Source organism: Mustelus asterias, chromosome 2 (assembly GCF_964213995.1).
Source record: "Mustelus asterias chromosome 2, sMusAst1.hap1.1, whole genome shotgun sequence".
Taxonomy (NCBI): domain Eukaryota; kingdom Metazoa; phylum Chordata; class Chondrichthyes; order Carcharhiniformes; family Triakidae; genus Mustelus; species Mustelus asterias.
In genome coordinates this window covers 41,081,877-41,099,478 of record NC_135802.1, presented here as the reverse complement: position 1 = coordinate 41,099,478, position 17,602 = coordinate 41,081,877, and the positions used below count along the sequence as shown (strand labels likewise).

At 44.9% G+C, this 17,602-nt stretch overlaps 1 protein-coding gene across 2 annotated transcripts in view; it reads left to right on the top strand.

Moving 5' to 3' along the window:
* Positions 1-17,602, top strand: part of apbb1ip (amyloid beta (A4) precursor protein-binding, family B, member 1 interacting protein) — a 144,838-nt gene that overhangs the window by 82,729 nt on the left and 44,507 nt on the right. For both annotated transcript variants that reach the window (XM_078234083.1, XM_078234093.1), the window contains exons 3-5: positions 6,950-7,040; positions 11,980-12,260; positions 15,200-15,277. In XM_078234083.1, coding sequence (XP_078090209.1) covers positions 6,950-7,040; positions 11,980-12,260; positions 15,200-15,277 — 450 coding nt within the window. The remainder of the gene's footprint in view (positions 1-6,949; positions 7,041-11,979; positions 12,261-15,199; positions 15,278-17,602) is intronic.

Sequence of the window (17,602 nt, the reverse complement as noted above, 5' to 3'; positions counted from 1 at the left end):
TTTGTTCTCACTGGAACCTTGGAGGTTGAGGGGAGACCTGATAGAAGTCTACAAGATTATGAGGGGCATGGACAGAGTGGATAGTCAGAAGCTTTTTCCCAGGGTGGAAGAGTTAATTATTAGGGGGCACAGGTTTATGGTGCATGGGGCACGGTTTAAAGGAGATGTATGAGGCAAGTTTTTTTACACAGAGGGTGGTGGGTGCCTAGAACTCGCTGCCGGGGGAGGTAGTGGAAGCAGATACGATAGTGAGTTTTAAGGGGCATCCGGACAAAAACCTGAATAGGGTAGGAATAGAGGGATATGGTTCCCAGAAGCGGAAGGAGTTTTAGTTCAATCAGACAGCATGGTGGGTACAGGCTTGGAGGGCCGAAGGGCTGTTCCTGTGCTGCAATTTTCTTTGTTCATTGTTTTGTTCACGCGGAGGAAACCCATGCAGACATGAGGAGAACGTGCAGACTCTGCACAAACAGTGACCCAAGCCGGGAATCGAACCCAGGTCCCTGGCGCGCTGTGAGGCAGCAGTGCTAAAGTTTCTTTGTTGGTTAAAAAGAAAAAGGAGGCTTATGTTCGGATGAGACGTGAGCACTCGGGTAGTGCACTAGAAAGCTTTAGATTGGCTAAGAGGGAGTTGAAGAGCGAGCTTAGAAGGGCTAAAAGGGGACATGAGAAGACTTTGGCGGATAGGGTTAAAGAGAATCCTAAGGCGTTCTATAGGTATGTCAAGAACAGAAGGTTGGTTAGGGCAAGTTTAGGGCCAGTTATAGATGGCAGAGGGAAGTTATGTGTGGAACCGGAGGAGATTGGTGAAGCATTGAACCAATATTTCTCTTCGGTGTTCACGCAAGGGGGCATGAATATAGCTGAGGAGGACACTGGGTTGCAAGGGAGTAGAATAGACAGTATTACAGTTGATAAGGAGGATGTGCAGGATATTCTGGAGGGTCTGAAAATAGATAAATCCCCTGGTCCGGATGGGATTTATCCAAGGATTCTCTGGGAGGCAAGAGAAGTGATTGCAGAGCCTCTGGCTCTGATCTTCAGGTCGTCGTTGGCCTCTGGTATAGTACCAGAAGATTGGAGGTTAGCGAATGTTGTCCCATTGTTTAAGAAGGGGAACAGAGACTTCCCCGGGAATTATAGACCGGTGAGTCTCACTTCTGTTGTCGGCAAGATGTTGGAAAAAATTATAAGGGATAGGATTTATAGTTATTTGGAGAGTAATGAATTGATAGGTAATAGTCAGCATGGTTTTGTGGCAGGTAGGTCGTGCCTTACTAACCTTATTGAGTTTTTTGAGAAAGTGACCAAGGAGGTGGATGGGGGCAAGGCAGTGGACGTGGTATATATGGATTTTAGTAAGGCGTTTGATAAGGTTCACCATGGTAGGCTTCTGCAGAAAATGCAGATGTATGGGATTGGGGGTGATCTAGGAAATTGGATCAGGAATTGGCTAGCGGATAGGAAACAGAGGGTGGTGGTTGATAGTAAATATTCATCATGGAGTGCGGTTACAAGTGGTGTACCTCAGGGATCTGTTTTGGGGCCACTGCTGTTTGTAATATTTATTAATGATCTGGATGAGGGTATAGTTGGGTGGATTAGCAAATTTGCTGATGACACCAAAGTCGGTGGTGTGGTAGACAGTGAGGAAGGGTGTCGTAGTTTGCAGGAAGACTTAGACAGGTTGCAAAGTTGGGCCGAGAGGTGGCGGATGGAGTTTAATGCGGAGAAGTGTGAGGTAATTCACTTTGGTAGGAATAACAGATGTGTTGAGTATAGGGCTAACGGGAGGACTTTGAATAGTGTGGAGGAGCAGAGGGATCTAGGTGTATGTGTGCATAGATCCCTGAAAGTTGGGAATCAAGTAGATAAGGTTGTTAAGAAGGCATATGGTGTCTTGGCGTTTATTGGTAGGGGGATTGAATTTAGGAGTCGTAGCGTTATGTTGCAACTGTACACAACTCTGGTGCGGCCGCACTTGGAGTACTGTGTGCAGTTCTGGTCCCCACATTACAGGAAGGATGTGGAGGCTTTGGAGAGGGTGCAGAGGAGGTTTACCAGGATGTTGCCTGGTATGGAGGGGAGATCCTATGAGGAGAGGCTGAGGGATTTGGGATTGTTTTCGCTGGAAAGGCGGCGGCTAAGAGGGGATCTTATTGAAACATATAAGATGATTAGAGGTTTAGATAGGGTGGATAGTGATAGCCTTTTTCCTCTGATGGAGAAATCCAGCACGAGGGGGCATGGCTTTAAATTGAGGGGGGGTAGTTATAGAACCGATGTCAGGGGTAGGTTCTTTACCCAGAGGGTGGTGAGGGATTGGAATGCCCTGCCAGCATCAGTAGTAAATGCGCCTAGTTTGGGGGCGTTTAAGAGATCCGTAGATAGGTTCATGGACGAAAAGAAATTGGTTTAGGTTGGAGGGTCACAGTTTTTTTTTTTACTGGTCGGTGCAACATCGTGGGCCGAAGGGCCTGTTCTGCGCTGTAATGTTCTATGTTCTATGTTCTATGTTCTAACCACTGTGCCACCATGCTGCCCCATATGTTAATATAGTTACAGTTGCATTCATATATTGCCAGTTGATTCAAAGATTAGTAGAGAGATTTTGGATCGTTTCAGATAAAATACCTCTCTGTGTCATTTTAACAAAACACAAAGCAAATAGAAAAATTTACCAAACACATTTTCCAAAAGATGACATTGTAGCATTTTGCTTTCAGATCACAGTATCAGGAAGGTTTGCCAACAATTCCTTACATATTTCTGTTAGCGATTGAAAAGAACGTTGAATGAAACAAATTGCATCAATCATTCCTCTTGTAAACTCTAACTTTTCTCGATGAAGTTCCAAGCTGTTTGTGCAGGTTTTAGCAGATTTCCATCCTGCCAGCTGTTTGTTATTCTACATTCTGGGTTTGATGTGGTGTTGAATTACTTTAGGAGACATGCTGTTCCTTTGTGGGATTATTTTCCATTTTCAGACTGGTACGAAAACAAATATACTCAACACCTCTGTATCTGGCTCTCATTAATAACCGACATTTGATTTTCTTTCCCTGGAATATCACTTTAGGAAAAGTAAAAACTGGGCAAGTCGATGAGGAACTGAATCTACTGCGCGTCTGGCTCAAATTCAGCTCCTTCCATCCCCCATCCCCCAGTCACTTCACTGACAGACAAAAGAAACATTGCTGGCAGATAAATTCTTAAACCATGCAGGTCGTCAGGTTTGATTTCCTTCCACAAGCTCAGCCACTGCCTATAGATACTTAGAAAGTATTAGTTCACCTCTATCGCCCCATGGTTCAAAGGAATAAATTGATGCAACTGATGGTACAAAAGTGCCTTTAAGTTCCACAAGAGGCTCTCCCTAATCTTGTACCATTGGGCAGGAGATCGGCTGAAATACTATAGAAACGGCATAAGTTTGCAATGTTTCTGGAAGACTTTCCACCAAACTCAACATTATGGTGGAAGCTTGAGAGAACTCTGGGGACATTTACATGGTTCCTGCTTTCATTGAATAGTAATGATGGCAGGGATGTGATTAGAATGACTGTAAACCTGGTGATCAACTGGAAATACTAATCATAGAATCATAGGATCCCTACAATGCAGAAAGAGGCCATTCAGCCCATCAAGTCGGCACTGACTCTCTGACAGAGCATCTTACCTAGGCCCTATCCCCATAACCCCACATATTTACCCCACGAATTCCCCTGACCTATACATCCTGGGATACTAAGGGGTAATTTAGCATGGCCAATCAACCTAACCTGCACATCTTTGGACCAATTTTTGTTTGGCTTTTCGCTATATTAATCTCTGGGCAACGTTTGAGTGCTTGTCACTAAGAAAGAACCTTTCCCACTGCCAGAATAAATTTTAAAATTTCATTCTTGGGATACAGCTGTCAACAGCTAGACTGGCATGTTTTACCCATCCTTAGTTATCCTTGAGAAGACTGTGCTATGCCTTCCTCTTGAAGCACTGCAGTCCATGTGGTGAAGATGCTCTCTCAGTAAGGAGTACAAGGACTTTCAGCCAGCAGTGGGGTGACAATTAACTCTCTAATCAGAGCTGGTGTACGCCTGGGCAGCCTCCTGGCAGTGGTGATTTGATGGCAGGGTTGTGATGGCAATTTGAGAGTTGTGTTGAATGGGTCGATTTGGGATGTTTGCTTCTGCGATACAAAAGAAAGGGGAAATTGGATTAGGTAACCACGCGCTTCTTAAAAGCTGCTTCTATTGCTTCCAGAGCATGAAGCAGGAGTTTTTTTTCACTGGGGAAGTGTAAAAGTCCAGCAAAGAATGAGTTCACCCAGTCTGTTGTTAATTTAACGATTGAGCAGCTGAAGAGTGTCCAATTCGGAACTTGGGATATTAATTGGTTCAATGGCACTGGTGCTGGAAAGGGGTGGGGCCACCTGACAGTTGGCGGCTCTTTCAGTAACCAAGCAAACACCCATCAACCACCAGCAGCCCTTTAATAAACAGCTCACTGCACTCTGCTGCCCCTGCACTTTAACCAGCTGAATGCATCAGGGTTTTTCAATACTTCACCACACCATCTATTTAAAGTGCCCCTGAATGCAGTTTGCCTGGACTCAGTGGGACTTTAAATAGATGAACAGTAAATTCTTTGAAGAGCTCCAACTTGCTACTCAGCTTTTGGCTTCAGTCTTTCCTCTAGGATTTCAGGAATCTCAAGGGTTGTTGGATGTTTCAATGCATTACAAGTCAGCAAAAGAAGCCTTGAGATTAACTTAAATATGATTTGCAATTCAAACTGTGCCAGTAGGCGATCGACAAATTGAAATGCAGTTTGCATTTCATTTCTGATTTCAGAGTTCAGCGGTTGATAACGTGTGCCAGACCAACTATTTTAACTTTAGTTCCATTTGACCAAACTTCTAAGATATCAGTGAGTTAGGACCAACAATTAAAAATGGGATTACGGGAATAGGGCCTGGGTGGGATTGTGGTCAGTGCAGACTCAATGGGCCAAATGGCCTCCTTCTGCACTGTAGGGTTCTATGATTCTATAATCCTATGAAATCAAGTGTTTAATGTCCTACAGATGCATTTGCTCCAGGGCTGGATTAACGTCCTGGGTTGTGTTATGGCTGAAGGGTTAAATTTCATTTGCTGTGCTATCCACCCCCGCACCACCCCATAAGATGAGATTTTGGATTACAAACTCAGAGGCAACAATGGTGGGAGTAGCTTCATGTAATTTTCTGATGCCTTATGAGGATAGGCTGAGGGAGCTCGGTCTTTTCTCCTTGGAGAGACGTAGGGTGAGAGGAGACCTAATAGAGGTGTATAAGATGTTGAGAGGCGTAGATCGGGTGGACTCTCAGAGGCCTTTTCCCAGGGTGGGAATGGCTGCTACGAGAGGACACAGGTTTAAGGTGCTGGGGGGTAGGTACAGGGGAAATGTTCGGGGGAAGTTTTTCACACAGAGGGTGGTGGGCGAGTGGAATCAGCTGCCGTCAGTGGTGGTGGAGGCAAACTCAATAGGGTCTTTTAAGAGACTCCTGGATGAGTACATGGGACTTAATAGGATGGAGGGTTATAGGTAGGCCTAAAAGGTAGGGATATGTTCGGCACAACTTGTGGGGCCGAAGGGCCTGTTTTGTGCTGTAGTTTTTCTATGTTTCTATGTTACTATGTAATGGACTGCTCTCTCTGAGGCTGAAAAAAACACTACTCGTAAAAATGTAAATGCTGTGGTTTTTTAGTTTCATCAACAACACCCACGCTCCATTTCTGTTCCCACTGCCCCTTCCCCCACTCAACAGCTGAAACCTACCCCTCCCCTGCCCAACTGCTGAAGCCTCTTGCACTCACCCCAACACCACTCGACGTCTCTCCTGTCTCTCATTTGCTGCCCCACCTCACCCCAAATTTCCTCTCTGGGATCACATGCAATCTGAGACATTGAAATTGGGAAACAGTTTGAGAAGCACTGGGTTGGTCACACTCTCCCCATTTATTGGGTCCCTTCCTTTGGAGTGACTTAACCATTTAGAGAATGCTTCAAAAATCTCCAGGCCTCACAAGACTGGTCCAGTTCACTTCCAGTCACTATTTGTCTCACAGCATCAGGGAACCGAGTTCGATTCCCGGCTTGGGTCACTGTCTGTGCGGAATCTGCATGTTCTCCCTGTGTCTGCATGGGTTTCCTCCGTGTGCTCCAGTTTCCTCCCACAGTCCAAAGATGTGCTGGTTAGATGCATTGGCCATGCTAAATTCTCCCTCAGTGTTCCTGAACAGGCACCGGAGTGTGGCAACTAGGGGATTTTCACAGTAACTTCATTGCACTGTTAATGTAAGCCTACCTGTGACGCTAATAAATAAATAAACTATTTGCCCTCCCGGATTGCCCTCCTCCCCTATCCCACTGCTCCTGATCCATTCAGTCAGACAGCTTGATATATGCATCACCCTCCTGCCTGGTGGTGTCCATTACTGGACTATCAGCCCAACCATCAAGGCACATCGAGTCTCTCACTGCTATCTTCAGGTGGGCTGCATAATTATGATCCCGCTGCTCGGCCAATAACCACACCAATCCCCAATCAATGCCTCAGAAAGTGTCCACTAAGTCAGAAACTGAGCTGTACAGCAAGTGAGTGTTGAATCTCTTAGGTACGGTTGTCAAAACCCCACATCTCAAGCTCAGCAATGGAAAACAGAATCCATTCACATTTCTCTTCATTACTCGAAAAAGAAATGCCAAGATTTCTTGGTTTCACCATCTCCCGACCCCAAATGCAATTCAAATGTACAAAAAGAGATTTTCCTGAAACAGCCCAAATTTTAACCGTGGCCTCAACATCCCAACAGCGGTAAAATTTTGCATCCTGTTTATCATTTGCTTTTGTCCTGGGGATTCTAAAATGTTAAAAGCTTCACTCTTCAAACTTTTCTTTTTGCAGAGTTTAGGTGTGGACACTACCCCACCTGAATCTACAAAACCCAAGCAGGATTCCGATTTCAAATTCTCCATTGGCTTTACAGATGCAAATGGTAAGAGTGTCTCTGTGTTACTGTTGGGTAAATACATTTTGATTTGACTTGATTTGATTTACTATTGTCACATGTATTAGTATGCAGTGAAAAGTCTTGTTTCTTGCGCGCTATACAGACAGAGAATACCGTTCATAGAGAACGCTGTTTAAGAAGGGAGGGAGGCAGCAGACAGGAAATTATAGGCTGGTTAGCTTGACTACGGTCATTGGCAAGATTTTAGAGTCCATTATTAAAGATGAGATCGCAGAGTACTTGGAAGTGTATGATAAAGTAGGACGGAGTCAGCACGGCTTTGTCAAGGGGAGGTCATGTCTGACAATTCTGTCAGAGTTCTTTGAGGCGGTAACAAGGGAGTTAGATAAAGAAGAACCAGTGGACGTGATTTATTTAGATTTCCAGAAGGCCTTTGACAAGGTGCCGCATGAGAGACTGTTAAATGAGTTAAGTGCCCATGGTGTTAAGGTAAGATCCTGGCATGAATAGAGGATTGGCTGACTGGCAGAACAGTAAGAAGTCTCACAACACCAGGTTAAAGTCCAACAGGTTTACTTGGCAGCACAAGCTTTCGGAGCGCTGCTCCTTCATCAGGTGAGTAAGGAAGTCCTCACTCACCTGATGAAGGAGCAGTGCTCCGAAAGCTTGTGCTGCCAAATAAACCTTTTGGACTTTAACCTGGTGTTGTGAGACTTCTTACTGTGCTTACCCCAGTCCAACGCCGGCATCTCCACATCATGACTGGCAGAAGGCAGAGAGTGGGGATAAAGGGATCTTTTTCAGAATGGCAGCCGATGACTAGTGGTGTGCCTCAAGGGTCAGTGCTGGGACCACAACTTTTCACAATATACTTTAACGATTTGGAGGAAGGAACTGAAGGCACTATTGCTAAGTTTGCAGATGATACAAAGCTATGTAGAGGGACAGGTAGCATTGAGGAAGCAGGGGAGCTGCAGAAGGACTTGGACTGGTTCGGAGAGTAGGCAAAGAAGTGGCAGATGGAATACAATGTGGAAAAGTGTGAGGTTATGCACTTTGGAAGGAGGAATGGAGACATAGACTATTTTCTAAATGGGAAAATGCTTTGGAAATCAGAAACACAAAGGGACTTGGGAATCATTGTTCAAGATTCTCTTAAGGTTAACGTGCAGGTTCGGTTGGCAGTTAGGAAGGCAAATGCAATGCTGGCATTCATGTCGAGAGGGCTAGAATACAAGAGCAGGGATGTACTTCTGAGGCTGTATAAGGCTCTGGTCAGACCCCATTTGGAGTATTGTGACCAGTTTTGGGCCCCATATCTAAGGAAGGACATCTAAGGATGGCCTTTGAAAGGGTCCAGAGGAGGTTCACAAGAATGATCCCTGGAATGAAGAGCTTGTCGTACGAGGAACGGTTGAGGACTCTGGGTCTGTACTTGTTGGAGTTTAGAAGGATGAGGGGGGATCTTATTGAAACTTACAGGATACTGCGAGGCCTGGATAGAATGGACGTGGAGAGGATGTTTCCACTGGTAGGAAAAACTAGAACCAGAGGGCACAATCTCAGGCTAAAGGGACGATCCTTTAAAACAGAGATGAGGAGGAATTTCTCCAGCCAGAGAGTGGTGAATCTGTGGAACTCTTTGCCCCAGAAAGCTGTGGAGGCCAGGTCATTGAGTGTCTTTAAGACAGAGATAGATAGTTCTTGATTAATAAGGGGATCAGAGGTTATGGGGAAAAGGCAGGAGAATGGAGATGAGAAAAATATCAGCCATGATTGAATGGCGGAGCAGACTCGATGGGCCGAGTGGCCTAATTCTGCTCCTATGTTTATGGTTTTATGGGCTTAAGGAAAGGTGAGGGTGCAGAATGTAGTGTTACAGTCATAGCTAGGGAAAGATCAACTTAATACGAGGTGGGTCCTTTCAAAAGTCTGATGGCAGCAGGGAAGAAGCTGTTCTTGAGTCGGTTGGTACATGACCTCAGACTTTTGTATCTTTTTCCCGACGGAATTAGGTGGAAGAGAGAATGTCCAGGGTGGGGTCCTTGATTATGCTGGCTGCTTTTCCAAGGCACCGGGAAGTGCAGCAGGTTGCAAAGGTTTCTGTTAAAGTGGAAAACAACTCATTTAACCTTTAAATGAAAGGTTTGGTCTGACTTTGTTTCTTGCCCCTAACTTATTCATTTTTAACATGTGCCACTTGGCTTCTGAACCCTTTCCGAATTCAACACCACGGTGAAAATTTCAGCTGGATCGCCCCTAAGCTCCAGTTCTTGCAAAGAAAGCCAACCCAATTTCCTGGGTCTTTCCTCACAAGTTTATTTTTCCAACACCCAGGGTCAGTCTTGTTGCTTCCCTCTTTAATATCTCAAGGACAATAACATCCTTTGGTTGAACAGAGATCTGTGTTACAAAACACAGAGATGGTGGAAATCTGAAATAAAAATGGAACGTGCTGGAATCGCTCAGCAGTTAACCCTTCAGTGTAATTCTGACCAAAGGTCATAGGCCTGAAGTTTAATTGTCTCTCTCGCTCACCACAGATGCTGCCTCAGCTGCTGAGTATTTGCAACATTTCTGTCTTTATTTCATCTCTGTTTCTGCACAGCAGAAGTGGCTGGTCTCCTTGACATTTGTTATTAGAAGAAAAAAAACATTCCTCTTCATCGCTCAGAGTTTTTATTCTAATCGGAACTATTTTCAGCTTACAAGTTATGAGGGAACACCACTGCTCTGAAAGTACTGGAAGCTACATATATTAATATGTTAATACATGGGGGCCTGTTTTTTTCAGACAGAAAGAATGGGTGGAATTCTCCCATTTTGAGACTCCGATCTCACTCACTCCGCCACCACTGCCAGCAAGAACGGAGAATTCGGTGCTCAGCCAAATCTCTGTTCATGGCAGTGGGACAGAGGAATCCTAGACGCAGGCGAGGTCAGAGAATTCCGGTCTATGTGTGGTGGTGAGTGGCTCTGGTGGACCTGGATGGCAAGATCCCATGCCAGATTCTGCACTTAGAAGCTCGCCTACTATGCACAAGCGAGTTCACTTCCGACCTGGCTTGTGAGCCGGCAGCTGATTCATCTGCCCGCCCTTAGTTGGTGGGTTTGAAGGTCCCAGCGTCATATTTAAATATCAATCCAGCACACTATTCATGGGACATGGACATCGCTGGCTGGCCAGCATTTATTGCCCATCCCTAGTTAGCCTTGTTCAGAGGGCAGTTGAGAGTCAACCACATTGCTGTGGCTCTGGAGTCAGATGTAGCTAGACTGGGTAAGGATAGCAGATTTCCTTGCCTAAAGGACATTAGTGAACCAGATGGGTTTTTCTGATGATCGGTAATGGTTTCATGGTCACCAGTAGATTCTTAAATCCAGATATCTTTTATCGAATTCAAATTCCATCATCTGCCATGGCGGGATTTGAACCCTGAGTTTCTGGATTAATAATTTAGCAATAATAACACTAGGCCATCACCTCCCCTGTGACATTGGGACATTGTAAGTTTTGAATCGGTGATATGACTATGTCAGGCTGTTGCTTGACTAGTCTGTGGCACAGGTCTCCCAATTTTAGCCGAAGCCCCCAGATGTTACTAAATTTGACTTTGCAAGGTCTACAGTGCTGTGTTTGCCATTGTCATTTCTGATACTGAGGTTGATGCCAAGTGGTCTGTCTGGTTTCATTTCTTTTTATTGACCCCGTAATGGTTTGCTGGGCCATTTTCAGAAGGCATTTAAGACTCAACCACATTGCTGTGGCTCTGGAGTCACATGTAGGCCAGACCAGGTAAGGAGAGCAGATTTCCTTCCCTAAAAGAACATAAGTGAACTAGATGGATTTTTATGACGATCGACAATGGTTTCATGGTCATCGGTAGACTTTTAATTCCAGATTTTTATTGAATTCAAATTCCTCCATCTGCCTCGAATCAAATCTGGGTCCCCAGAGCATTACCCTGGGTCTCTGGATTACTAGTCCAGTGACAATACCACTAAACCACCACCTCCACCCTCCCCTGCCTCCATCAAGCCCCTCCCCCCCTCTCAACCACCATGCCCCCCTCAGCTGGGAGCAAGAAGGAAAGGAGAACCAGAGGTGGGGGGAAGATCTATGGGGCCCTCGGATGGGCCTATTAAAAAGCCCGTCCCCCCCACCTCCCCCACACACAGACAGACCCACTTGCATGATACCTACACATGCACTAAAAACGCCGGGTCTGGACCCTTCGCTTCTCTCATTGCAGGTTAAATCCCAGTGGTTTAACCCCAATGTTATTTGGCCACTGAGAAAACTGAGCCCTCAATTGGCCCACATGGGCAGGTGGGGCCACCTGATGCCTCCCCATTGTTGGTAAAATTGTAACAGGGAGAGGGGCAAACGGATCGATTGTGGGCATGGCATCTTTGGTGTTTCACCAACCCCCTCCCGCTCCTTTCTCTACACCTGCCACTGAGGTGGGTTGAGGTGGGAGGGGTGGGCATAAAACAAAACCCAGTCCATAGACTCTTAAAGCACATAAAAAGGCCATTCAGCCTGCCACACCTGTACTGGCTCTTAACACATGTATGTACAAACATACAAATTGGAAGAAGGTGTAGCTGTCCAATTTAGTTCACCTCACCATTCCACGTAGAACCTTTACACCCGGTCGGCAGAGAAGACGTTTAGGGCTGAGTTCCAAACAGGTTCATGGATGGATTCCTGATCGGTAAGGGAATTAAGGGTTATGGGGATCAGGCGGGTAAGTGGTACTGATCCACGTCAGATCAGCCATGATCTTATTGAATGGCGGGGCAGGCTCGAGGGGCTAGATGGCCTACTCCTGCTCCTATTTCTTATGTTCTTAGGAGGTGATTAAACCAACACTGCTCACGAGAACAGATTTTTAAGTTTACAGTTGCTTTGCCTTTTGTATTAGCGTTCAATTCTACTTTTGCTCATTTTTCCTGCTAGAATCTCTCAATGAATTGGAAGACACTGACTTGGATGCCTTAATGGCAGACCTTATGCAGGACATCAGTGAGACAGAGCAAGTCTGCAATGCAAAAGCGATGGCATCTTCAACTCAAGCCTTCACAACAGAGTTTTGGAATTCCAACACAATGCCAGATTTCCCAGCGCTCCACTCACCAGAACCCCCCGCATCACCAAGAAGATACACAGAGCCCCCAAGCCTAGATTTACCACCACCTCCACCCGACATGTCTCTTCCACCACCACCACCATTAACAGAGGTAAGAATTTTGTTTCCCAGGATAAAAAAAGAACACTTCGAAAATGCATCAAAAAATGCAGAAGGCTCACTCGCTCTGAAGGAAAACATACTGGACAGCTGTCCGTATCAAAGGACATGTAGTTCAGCACAAGTCAGCTTCTTCAAGAGTTGAGGGAAAAGAGGAAGAAACTGGGTGAAAGTATTCTAAAATTAGAAAAAAGGGTAACTGATGGTACATGGAGGATTTTGCTGACTGTATTGATAGCTATATTTGGATGAATTGTTGAGAACAAACTTCCCATACTAATGCTCCGGGAAGCCTTAGGAATTATACTAACACAAGCGTTTGATTATTTAAAACAGAGTTTTACAGTTCCCAGTCTGGCCGTTAAGTATACATCTCATGTTAGTGATTATAAAAAGAAGCTTAAAGAGATTTTGTTGTCACAGCTAAGAGCTTTGCTAGATCTTTACCACTTTATAAGACAGAAGGAGATTGTCTGTAGGTTGTATTGCATCCAGCTCTGGGTGCCACACTTTAAGGTGGTTGTTGAGGCCTTAGAGGGGTCGTATGGGAGAATTTTCAGAATGGGACCAGAGGCAAAAGACCACAGCTCTGTGCAGAGACTAGAGAAACTGGGTTAATTCCCCTTAGAGCAGAGAAGGTTAAAGAGAGATTTCAGAAAGGAATGTTGTTGAAGAATAATTGAGGAGAAAGTGCTTCCAGTGGCAGGAGGGTTGGCAACCAAATAACTCAAGTTTAAGGTAATCTACAAAAGAACCAGGGGTAACATGAAGAAAAAATATGAAATGAGTTGTCATGATCTGCAATGCACTGTTTGAAAGGAAGCTGAAAAATAATGAATAAAAATCATTTTTTTTAATGAAGAGTTTCCATCTCACTGAGGAGACTTCAGACCAATTTGGGGCGGCACGGTGACACAGTGGTTAGCACTGCTGCTTCACAGCTCCAGGGACCTGGGTTTGATTCCCAGCTTGGGTTACAGTCTGTGTGGAGTTTGCACATTCTCCTTGTGTCTGCGTGGGTTTTCTCCGGGTGCTCCGGTTTCCTCCCACAGTCCAAAGATGTGCAGGTTAGGTTGATTGGCCATGCTAAAAATTGCCCTTAGTGTCCTGAGATGCATAGGTTAGAGGGATTAGTGGGTAAATATGTAGGGATATGGGGGTAGGGCCTGGGTAGGATTGTGGTCGGTGCAGACTCGATGGGCCGAATGGCCTCTTTCTGTACTGTAGTGTTTCTATGATTCTATGATTCATATCCAATAACTTGCTCTGAAAACTCTGCTCACATTTTGACTGCTGTGACAAATTCCGCCACAGCAGCTGAGACAATCCACAACATTCGAAATCTAACAATAGCATTCTAAATAAAAAACAACCCATGACATTCATTATAAAAAGTCATTTTGTCCTATTTCTGTGTTAACAGATCCTTTAAAAAAATTCCAGGATTCGGATCTGCATGTTTGCCAAAAACGAATTGGTTGTTCCTTGAACCATACTCTATAGTGTTGTTGAAATCTGTCCATTAGTTTTGAGATATATAGCTTACAGATAAATAGACTAATAAGAGTGAAAAGATGACCTCTGCCTACCTTCTGTGGTGGAGGTAATAACTGAGGGACCAGCACTGACCCTTCATGGACTCTACCAGTTCCAGTATGTCAACTTGAAAATGTTCTGTTCTTCTTCACTGTCTATTAACTAATCCTTCATCCATGTTAATATATTACCCCTCCTAAATCTAAATGAACCATTTTCCTGCCAGGGAAGGCTGATGGGGAGACCAGTGATGAGGAGGAATGGGAGGAGACTGGTGGTGGGATGCTGGGGGGAGACTGATGATGGGGAGGCTGGGGGGGGGAGACTGGTAATTGGAAGGAACGGTGGGAAGGATGGTGATGGGGAGGGCTTGGGGCAATGGTGAGGTGGAGGATGTTGGAGATCGGGCTGGGGAAGAAGATTTTCTTGGGTGTCTTGGAGAGGGAGAGCACTCATAGAGTCATAGAGGTTTACAGCATGGAAACAGGCCCTTCGGCCCAACTTGTCCATGTCGCCCTTTTTTTAAAATCCCTAAACTAATCCCAATTGCCTGCATTTTGCCCATATCCCTCTATATCCATCTTACCCATGTAACTATCTAAATGCTTTTTAAAAGACAACATTGTACCCGCCTCTACTACTACCTCTGGCAACTTGTTCCAGACACTCACCATCCTCTGTGTGAAAAAATTGCCCCTCGAGACACTTTTGTATCTCTCCCCTCTCACCTTAAACCTATGCCCTCTAGTTTTAGACTCCCCTACTTTTGGGAAAAGATATTGACTATCTAGCTGATCTGAGCCCCTCATTATTTTATAGACCCCTATAAGATCACCGCTCAGCCTCCTACGCTCCAGAGAAAAAAGTCCCAGTCTATCCAGCCTCTCCTTATAACCCAAACCATCAACTCCTGCTGCTTCGGGCTTACAATAAGAACTAAAACAGCCAAATTTCTTGGGGAGCGGACAGTCCGGTTCTAGGAATCCCACAGCTCAGGCCTCCCCTTTGCTTATTGTTAAATTTAGCTCATAGCACTGATGATGTCATCAGGCCGCTAACTAGACCTCATCTGCCTTTTGCAGCCACCTTGTCCCTGGCCTATGTTTGGGACTTTAAAATTAAGTTGCGAATGTGAGGTCAGGTTGTCCAATCCAGATATTTTACTGCCTCCTCTGTGACTCTTTCCTGCCTGTCAGGGGAAGGTGGGGTTAGAATCAATGCCACGGTTTCCATCTGAAGAGGCTTGGAAGCCTCTTCCCTGACTGCATTGTGGTCATGGTAATAAAGCCATTGTATCCCTCAGGAAGAAAGAAAAGGGTTTCAGTGTTTACTTGGTGCCAAAAATTTATGAATCCACTGAGCTTTTCCTAGTTATAAAGGGCGTTTGTTTTGCAGGAAGAACAAGAGGCCCAGGCGAAAGCTGACAAGATTAAACTTGCTTTGGAGAAGCTAAAGGAGGCAAAGGTCAAAAAGGTCAGTGCGTTACAAATATGCTATTCTAGTGGTTAAAATACGGGGCCAGCAACTCCAAGGTCATGAGGTCAAATCGCAGTCTGCCAAGTTTTGAAATTGTATTTTGATAATCTGGTGATTCGTGGACATCCACATCATACCAGTGACTCTAGAAGAGCCCTCAGAGGAATGAGGGATGGCATGGCTGCCTTGCCTGTGCCATCCACTTCCAAAGTAAAACAATCCAGCTTGCTTCCAGGATCTAAAGGTTAATTCCATGCTCCACAGAGGGAAAGAGAGCTTTTCTGCAAGATCGTCCAAACCCTTGGTGAATTCCCCTGGGAACATTGTCACCTCTCTTCATCCACAGCCTGGTGAAGAGGAGCAGGCTCCAGTTACAGTGGGGCAAAGGCAGCGATACAAGAACCTGACAACAAAGGAAGACAAACTGACTCCACACAGAATAATCATTATCTTGTCCAGGCTGTAGAAAAGTGACACTACTTTTGCCAGTGAAATTCAGGGAAGGTTATTTACAGATGTATTTATAAATTTGGTATGCTTCTATTGTATTTACACTAAATTTGCTTGCGTGCTCACTGCGATCCGTATGGTTGTGGAAAATCATGACCCCCATAGCCAAATAAAAAGAGCAGTCTAATGTCTAGTCCACAGGTTGGCGTAGTATTAGGGTGTTCAAGGTTGAAAGGTTGGAGAAACAGTACCACCCACGTGTTAATATATGAGAGAGTCACATGACTAAGAAGTTAGCAGGAGAAGGCTCATGGCTCAGATTAGAAATACGTATTGAGCATCTGTAATTAGAGATGTTCATACAATAAACTAGTTATTGTTCAGGCATACCTATGTCTCCGCAACCGTTTTTAGCTAGGGACGACCAACATACAATATAGTGGCAGCAATGAGATCCCAAAATGTTCGAAAATCAACTTTAAAGAAGCTTGAAAATATGACCTGAAAAAAGGTGTCAAACCTGAAAACAGTTGAAAATCACCAAAAGTGCTGCAAAGAACAAGAACAAAGAAAAATACAGCACAGGAACAGGCCCTTTGGCCTTCCAACCCTGCGCCAATCATGATGCCCTAATTAAGCTAAAAAAAAACTTCTGCTTTTATTCGGACCATATCCCTCTATTCCCTCCCTATTCATGTACCCATCCAGATGCCACTTAAATGTTGCTAATGTGCCTGCTTCCACCACCACCTCTGGCAGCACTTCCCAGACATCCATCATTCCCTGCGTGAAATATTTACCCTGCGCATCTCCCTTAAACTTTCCCCCTCCCACCTTGAACCTGTGCCCCCTTGTAATTGTCCCTTCCACCCTGGGAAAAAGCCTCTAACTATCTACCCTGTCTATGCCTCTCATAATTTTGTAGACCTCTATCAGGTCTCCCCTCAGCCTCCGTCTTTCCAGTGAAAACAATCCTAGTTTATTCAATCTCTCCTCATAACCAACACCCTCGAGACCAAGCAACATCATGGTGAACCTTCTTTGCACTCTCTCCAAAACTCCCACATCCTTCCGGTCATGTGGTGATCCGAATGCGCACAATATTCCAAATGCGGCCCAACCAAGGTTTTATATAGCTGCAACATTATTTCCCAACTCTTGAAGACGTGCAAGCTGAGAGGCAGGGAAGAAATCATGTTCAGCTTACTAAGAGCTACACCATGCCATGTAGTGGTCCATGAAAAATCCCGATCCAGCAGCAGAATCAAAGGCTGGGTGAGCCAACAAAGAACAAAAAAAATTACAGCACAGGAACAGGCCCTTCGGCTCTCCAAACCATACTGCCCGACTGAACTAAAACTCCCTACCCTTCCGGGGATCATATCCCTCTATTCCCATCGTATTCATGCACCTCAAACCTTGAAAAAGACTTAAAAGTTTCAAAGTAACGGCAGAGTAAGCAGGCAGCACTGGGAGCAATTCCAGTTAAACGAGAGTGGGTTTCGATACATCCTTCAGCCTGGCTCCAAGTTCGGCACCGTGATAAGTGGCAACTGTGTGGCACCAATTTTTTTTTAAATCGGCTGCTCAAAAATGATCCCCCAGTGGGAGGAAAGTAATGAACTAGCCTTAATTATTACTTCCAGTGATTAGTTTCAAAATTCTGCAAAGTTGCAAACAGTGCCCTGCAAGAACTGGAGGATGCTTTCATTGTAAAAGGATTGGACAATTTAGAAAGATGTGCAGAATTATTTAAACTTCTTTTGTCAATCACAAGCTGAAGAATTCTATTTTATTTCAGTGCCAAGTGGTTCTTAAAGTTTCCATTTCCCCAGTTACTTTAATGAGTGGGTGATGGGGATAGGGCCTTGG